Below are 7,989 nucleotides of genomic sequence, written 5' to 3' on the forward strand. Positions count from 1 at the left end.
CCCCTCCCCCCTTACCCTCTGGCAACCACTAAACTATTGTCTGTGTCTATGAGTTTTTGTTTCTTTATTTGTTTTTCTTGTTCTTTTGTTGTTTTCAGTTTTATAGCTCACATATCAGTGAAATCATATGGTTCTCTACTTTCTCTGTCTGACTTATTTCGCTTAGCATTATAATCTCAAGATCCATCTATGTTGTCACGAATGGCACTATTTCATCTTTTCTTATGGCAGAATAGTATTCCATTGTATATATATATACCACTTCTTCTTTATCCATTCATCTATCGAAGGACGATTTGGTTGTTTCCATGTCTCGGCCACCATAAATGAAGCTGCAATGAACATTGGAGCACATATATCTTTATGGATAAATGTTTTCAGATTTTTTGGGTAGATACCCAAGAGAGAGATTGCTAGGTCATATGGTAATTCTATTTTGGAGAGTACAGATTGGTGCAGCCACTATGGAAGGCAGTGTGGAGATTCCTCAAAAAATTAAAAATAGAATTACCATATGACTTATTTTCTAAAAGAATCACTTTGACTGCTGAGTTGAGAATAGACTCTGGTGAGACAAGGGGAGGTCTTGATATGGTGACTTGGATAGCGTGGTAGTAAAGGAAATTGTGAGAAGTGGTAGGAATTTGGATATGTTTAGACTATAGAGTAAATAGGATATATATATAAAAAGAACTTTTGCCTAAGCAGTTGGAAGGATGGGGTAAATATCAACTCAGATCAAAAGCTGTGAATGGGTTGGGTTTGAGGTAAAAGATCAGGATATGATTTGTCAAATGGGCACTTGGATATTCAAGAGTAGATTGAGGGAGAGAAGTCTAGGCTGGAGATACAAAGTTGGGAATTCTCCAAGATCTGGATGATTGAGGTCACCAAGGGCATAAATGTAGGTGGATGAGGGAGAAGGCTCCAGCTGAGGCTAAGGGATGAGCCCTGAGGCAGTCCCACTGGAGGAGTTTGGAGAGAAGGGGAGGGACAGCAAGGGAAACTGTGGGCAAAGAGGAAAAACCAAGAGCGTGGTGGTCTGGAAGCAAAGTAAAGACCGTATGTCAAGGAGAGAGGACACGCCAGTGCAAATTCTGCTGAGAGGTCAAGTGAGTTGAGGACTGATCACTAACCGTTGGGTATAGCAGTTGGGAGGCCATTGGTTCTCTTGATGAAAGCCAACTGGGAAAAAAGGTGGGAGGAAAGGCTAATGGGAGTGAATGTAAGAGACTTGCAGGAGAGGAACTGGAGACAGTGAATTTACACAAGTCTTTCTAGAAGTTTTAACAAACTGAGATAGTAAGGTGGTAGCAGGCATGTGAATTGAAGGTTGAGAGTAGTTCTATGCAAACAGCTAGCATCATGCCCCCATTTTCATAAATATTTATTGCATTCCTACTTTGTGTACAATGTTTGCAAAGTTTTCGAGATATAAAAATGAATGAGGTGTGGTATCTCTCCTTGGGATATTCACCTTCCAAGAAGGGGCTAGACTTAAAACAGTGGCTTGGAGCCCAAGAGTGGCAGGCAGCCTGGCTGCAGGCCTCGGGGAGGATGAAGGATTCAGTCATGTCTGTGCTGAGTCTTGGAACTTGTACCATCTGCATATTAATCCGACTGCTTCTAATTCATATTTTATAGGATGGGGGAGGGAACAAAACTGTCCTATTTGTTCCTGACTGAAAGTAGTCAAATCTTTTAAAAACTACTTTTCTGTGTGAATTTTCTTAAGCTTAGCCCAGTCATTGATGTTGCTTTAACCATTCTTTCTGAAATTCTGGAAAAACCAGTGTGCTTTGAAAACAAATGAGTGTCCCACACATTCCTGTCAGCACCTTGCCTATATTCAGTCTCTAGCAAAGAACAATTAAATGAATGGGGACAAGTAAATCAAATGGCCAATGTTGAAGAGAGGAGGATGTGGTCAAGGCAGGTAGTTATTCATTTCTTCATTCGTTTACTGTTCAAATTTTTATTATTTATGATAAACCTTGGACAAGGTCCTGCAAAAGCTTACCTTGGAGATTGAATATAGGGAACGAAATGCAAGCATGGGAGGAAAAGCAAAGGAATGAAATGGTTCTGACCGGCTTTTGAAGTTAGAAGCCTAGAATAACATGACAATGGAGTAAAAATAAGTGGACTTGACCATCATGACATACGTGGGTTTAGATCCCACATCTGCCAGTTACTGGCTAAGTGATCCTGAGGAAAGTAATGACTGGACTGGGTTAGCCTCTGTCTGAGTACCTCTGCCACTCAAAGGTTGTTAGGAGAATTTGGGTGCCCAGAGGATTAGTAGAACATAGCAGATATTGAAAAATCACCTCACTTCTGTCCCTTTTTTTTTAACTGGAACTTTCTCATTATTTCCTCCGGTTTATAAAGTTTGATAGTCATGCTGGGGTTTGAAATAAATAAATAAATGCAAAGTTTTTTGTTCTTCCCGCTTTTTCAGCAACACTAACAATATCCCATGAGCATCGTGAATGGGAGTGAAAAACAAAACTAGACACCCAACTTCATTAAACAGGCTGAACATCAGCCCTACTACACCTCAGCAAGCAGAAGTGACTTCCTGGAGTTTATTTAGATGTGATCATGGATAGGATTGTTCCAGCAGTTCTCTTTACTCGAATTACCTCACCTTTACCCTGCACACTCCACCACCGATCTAATGACTTGCAGCTCCTGAGATAAGAGAAAAGAGAAGTGCACAGGGGATTGACATCCTGACAGAGGGAGGGGTCAGGTAAGGGGAATGTTTTGCAGGTGGTAATTGTGCGAAGCTGGTTGTCTATTATAGGAGAGTCTGCATACAGCCCTTTCATAGAAGGAAAGTTGGTGTGGTTAACACAGGAGGAAAGCAGAAATACATAGTGCAGGGCTGGAATTCCCATTAGCTCCTTACCAATATGAGAAAATCTGAGAAACAAGTCCAGTGGATTTAAAGTCTGAATTGAATTTTATTTCAATTACTGTATTTGTTTGCATTGAAAAAAGAGAACCAAAAAGAAAAGAAAAAAACAGAACCTTGTGTTACCGTAGTACCAGGCTCAGGTTATGTTGAGAATCCCAAAAATTAACTTTAAGAACTGCATTTTGAATATGCTGACCAGATAGGAAGGAGATCTCAGAAAGAGTTCTTAGAACGTTTCTAAAATTGAACAAAGTTGGAGAGGTGTGCTCCTGTAAAGAAGGAGTATTTCAGAATAGGGGACCCTTTAAAAAAAGAGTTTACTGAAAACTAGAGCTTCTGTATAGCAAATGGAGATACAGTTCTCCTCTTTAAGATAGTTTACAGTCTTATCATGATTTAACATAAGTTCAAATAAAAAAAATTATTTTTCTCCCTTCCTGCTAATATTTCATATTAGTATTATCAGGAGTAATCACATTTATTTTTCTTTAAAAATTACTGGGACAGAGTGACTAGGCTTTTATGAAATAAAAAGCAGAAAAGAGTAGAAAGAAACCTTGTGTTCAAATTAAGCTTGGGACCTGATAGAGGGAGACGGATAAGTAAGTCAGCGAGTATGATATGAGTGTTTAAAGCCCTGTCCTGGGCACCTTATAAATTTAATCTCATTTAGCCCTTAAAATAACCCAATGAGGCAGTACTATAATGCCCATTTTACATACAAACATAAAATGTACGCTCTGTATTCGCATACACCTCGGAGTGTATTTTGAATACCATTGACAGGATATTCATAATTATTGGTTGTGTGTGGTTTTGTCCTGATGTGCAATTAAGCAGACATTATTGGGTTGTAGGAAAAGTCATGATGCATTTTTGCAATGAAAAACATAGAAAAAAATACGTCATGACTTTTCCGACAACCCAATACACAAAGAATTCTTGGCGTCAGCCCCTTTTAGTTCAACTGGACCCTCCCCCATCTCAAATTTTGATATTTTTCTAAGCATATTGATATTCTTTTTATCAATACTGTTTCCTTTTGTTCTAAGCCATTAATCAGATATTTATTAGACACTTAATATGTTCCTTCCATGTGCTATAAATTCACCAGAAATAAAAGACAGGGTCTTTATCTTGAAAGAAATTTTGTGGGGGTTTTTTTAAGGATACTACATGAGCCCATTTGAGAGATGCAGTACAGTAACAGACGCTACATTTTATAGTATAAATGATTAAAGTTGTAGTCGTTAGAAGCCAGTGCTCTGTGTTAACTGGAATATGGAGGGAGTTTTCCTANACGGCTCACTCCATTATGACTCAGCAAGTGATTCGAATCAGTTGTCATGGCTCAACAATAGCTGTATCCACATAGGTTATAATATTTTGTGAGCTCGTGTGCCACAACTGTGTGAGGTATTGCCAAGACATTTAGATGTCTTTGTAATTAAGTATTGCTTTTCTAGTCCAGGACTTAAAACAAAGCACTCTGAAACTGTGATATCAATATTTGCTGTCTTATTCAAGGACAATGTCTTTTGTATCTTAATTTGTTGATAATCAATGACCTACTTTGAATTTAATCAAAGATATTGTCAGATTTTTTTTACATAAAACCATAAAACACGTGCTTTAGAAATCAAAGGTGATAATAAGAATGGCTCTTTTTTTGTTTTGCCTTTGTCTTTCCCCACAGAACATGTAGCTGAAGTTTCCCACCCCCAAATCATTTTCTCGTGTTTATAAATTGGTGAAATAACTGTATTTCATCACATCTAAGATGTCATCCGTTCTAAGATGCATTATTATTTTATGCATGCCAAGAAAAAATACTAATTAAAATGGCAGTGATGCGGGGAAAATATATATGTTAGAACTGATAAAATATGGTAGATCAAATAGCACAGAAATATCATTATCAAACTATGTGCATAGACATACCACTCAAACTCGTCATGAAAAATTGCAAGAGCCTTTGCTATGGACAGAAAGGTTACTGGGCATCTTTGAGTAGATTGTTAGGCCTGGTGTAGAGGTCCCTTGAAGGGTTATCTGATTCCACGGGACACTTAGTCTTTCATTGCTTTTTATTATTTGGGCGACTCTGTGGAATTAGATGTTAACTGTTAGGTGCTGATCATAATGTGCATGATCCCTGTTCCTAAAAGTCAGGTGATCTTTTCCTTTGTGAAAATGCAATGGATTATTAGCCTATAGAAATGGCCTATTTTCCCTCTGTGAGAAAATCCATTTCAGCATTCCTGGTTGTGCTTACATATGTCTGTTGTTTGTATTCTCCGAACCAGTTTTTTATGCATCAGTGGTTTTCTCATTAATTAATGACTTAAATGAAATCTTTGTTGTTTTCATGTTATATCTGTGTGAGTCATAATTTTACCCTTTAAAAATTATTTTTTAACAAACCATATTGTAATCACCTATGATGTTTAAAGGATCACAAGCTGTTGCGGTCTTTTAAAAATGTGTAATGTGTTATGGCAAAACAGCCCTAGAACAAAGGTCTGATGATGTCACTTCCATATTTATATGTCAGAAAAGGTCTAACANTTATATGGCGAGTATATAACAAACTCTGTATTTTGAGTGGAAATGTTAGGGGGTCGTCTTATACGCCCAGTCGTCTTATACGCCGGCAAATACGGTACTTTATGGAAGAGGAGTTTCCAAGCCTTCTAAAAACAAGTATCATGGCCTCGATTGAGCATTACATTGAACTTGAATCTTCTGATGAATGGAAAAATTGAAAACATGGTAAATTACTAAGTTCTCATAATCAGAATGTGAGAAACATACTAGTTCCTTAGGGCCAACAGTTTCCTGATAGAGGCACTTCCCTGAGCATCTCAGAGGCCGTGGACATAGGAAGCAGGCTGACTGCTAGTAGGATTGACATTGCCTGCTGAAATGTAGAAGCCCAGTTCTCAAATAAAGCACAGATTTTACTTAGGAGCCAGTGTTCTATTTTACACTTGCGCCAGTGTTTGGTTCAGACCCTAGAATTCTGCATCTTTAGCATGTGCAATCAGTCCAGTTTTGGGGAATTGGCAGGTCCAGGTACATAGCAATGCTGATCCTGCACCTTGTAATCTGTGTGGTCCTAGACACACTTCATCTCTGCAAGCTTCAATTTCCTCATATGTAAAAGTAAAAATGAACAATAAACTACCTTGTAAAATTGCCGCTGGGATTAAGTCCAGTGGAAGTTCCTGGCATTAGTCAGCACGTACTACAGAAATTGGTTGTCAATATGATAAAGCACGTGAAGTTCCTGGGATGGTAGCTGGTGTGTCTGGCTAGGTCTTCAATGCCCATTATCGTCCCTTCTTCCTTTGCCTATCCTAATGACCATTCCTCCTCTATTTCAGGGAAAGCACAAGTTGCAGGTGGACACGGGAATGGAAGGGGATTGGTGCGGCCTTATTCCTGTTGGACAGCCTTGCAACCGGGTGACGACAACGGGCCTGAAGTGGAATCTCAGTGAGTAAAACCCTCCCCTGGAAAGAGAGGTTTTCTTTCTTTTTTTAAATGTACCTGTGATATCGACCTAGGAGGGGAAATGTTGGGTCACATGGTAAGTCTGTGTTTCACCTTTCAAGGAACTGAAATGTATGACTGTTCCAGTTACTAATATCCTTACCAGCACTTGTTATTATCTACTTTTTAAATTCACATCCTAGTGGGTATGAAGTGTTATCTCATTGTGGATTTTATTTGCTTTTTCTTGATGACTAATGACATCGAACATCTTTTCATATGCTTGTGGGCCATTTGTATATTTTCTTTGGAGTAATGTCTGTTCAGATCATTTGTCCATATTTTAGTTGTGCTATTTCTCTTTTTAGATTGAATTGTAAGATTCATATATATATATATGTATATATATATATTCCAGATACAAGCCCTTTCTCAGATATATGACTTGCAAATATGTTTTCAGAGTCTTTGGCTTATCTCTTCATTTTCTGAAATTTCATTAACTAAATTCATTAATTTTGATGCACTCAAATATTTTTCTTTTATGGATCGTACTTTTGGCGTCATTTCTAAGAATTCTTCCGCAGCCTTCCTCCTGATGTTGTGTACTTGAGACCTACTTTAAGAGAGAGGTAGCTATTCTAACTAACATAGCAAGTTCTTTTCCTAGTCATACCTCTGAGATTTTATCATTAGCTGCTCTTATTACATTTTAATGTTTTCCAGTACTTAGTAACTAGCTGAAAATCTCTGGTTTGAAAAGGACAGAAAAATGAGGTGGATCTGTTAATGGAATAAATGCTGGTTCCAGAAGAAACCACCGGTTATTGTAAATCACATTCAGCTTCTTTAAGAAGAACAGTAATTTAATCAAAGAGCTTTGAATTTGAAGGGATTATCTCCTGAAGGGCCGATACCTCCAAGGTTGTAAAAAGTAAATTTCAGAGCCATGCCATTGTTTTATACCATGTAAAACTTTCAGGTTCCCATAAGGAAATAAATATTTCAAGAAATAAATAATTTGAAGATAAAAAGATATTTTAAAAGAATATTCTATGAGCCTCTGCTGAAATAATTAGGAAAAACCGGAGATGTTTTGAAGCGCATGTCTGGAGAATTCACCCGAGTTTGGAAGGATGGTGAGAACAGACCTCCAGTGCACAGAGCTATGTGACAGGCTTGGAAGCTGGCGGGCTGAAATTGACATGAGAAGCTTTTGTGAAAACATTCCAGCCTAAGACAACTGTGCTTTTTAGAGTTCCCATTCTTTCCAAGGACCCAGTCTCTAAGTGGTGAACTTCCCCCTGGGTCTGGTGGTGACCTCACTTTCAGGGCTGGCACCAAGACCAGAGGACACGGAGCAAAGTGAAAAGGGCTGGCAATACGGGCAGTGGCCTCAGCTTCCTTTAGCTACAGTAATAGGAGCGAGTTATGGGCTCAGAATGTTCTCCAGGGCTCTTTAGAACACCCTCGGACCCCCTGTGTCCCACGGTGCTGCGTACACCCTAATTCTGTCTAATGGAGTTTACTCTGGGAGGGGGCCTGTGGCTTCACCTTCCTACCTGCGATGA

At 38.7% G+C, this 7,989-nt stretch overlaps 1 protein-coding gene across 1 annotated transcript in view; it reads left to right on the top strand.

Moving 5' to 3' along the window:
- LOC109374472 (thiamin pyrophosphokinase 1-like) overlaps nt 1-7,989 on the top strand; it is a gene marked incomplete at its 5' end in the record, with an annotated part of 140,581 nt that overhangs the window by 51,288 nt on the left and 81,304 nt on the right. Inside the window, one exon of the mRNA XM_019629092.1 lies at nt 6,310-6,421. Coding sequence (XP_019484637.1) covers nt 6,310-6,421 — 112 coding nt within the window. The remainder of the gene's footprint in view (nt 1-6,309; nt 6,422-7,989) is intronic.

This window comes from Hipposideros armiger, unplaced genomic scaffold, assembly GCF_001890085.2.
Source record: "Hipposideros armiger isolate ML-2016 unplaced genomic scaffold, ASM189008v1 scaffold_825, whole genome shotgun sequence".
Taxonomy (NCBI): Eukaryota; Metazoa; Chordata; class Mammalia; order Chiroptera; family Hipposideridae; genus Hipposideros; species Hipposideros armiger.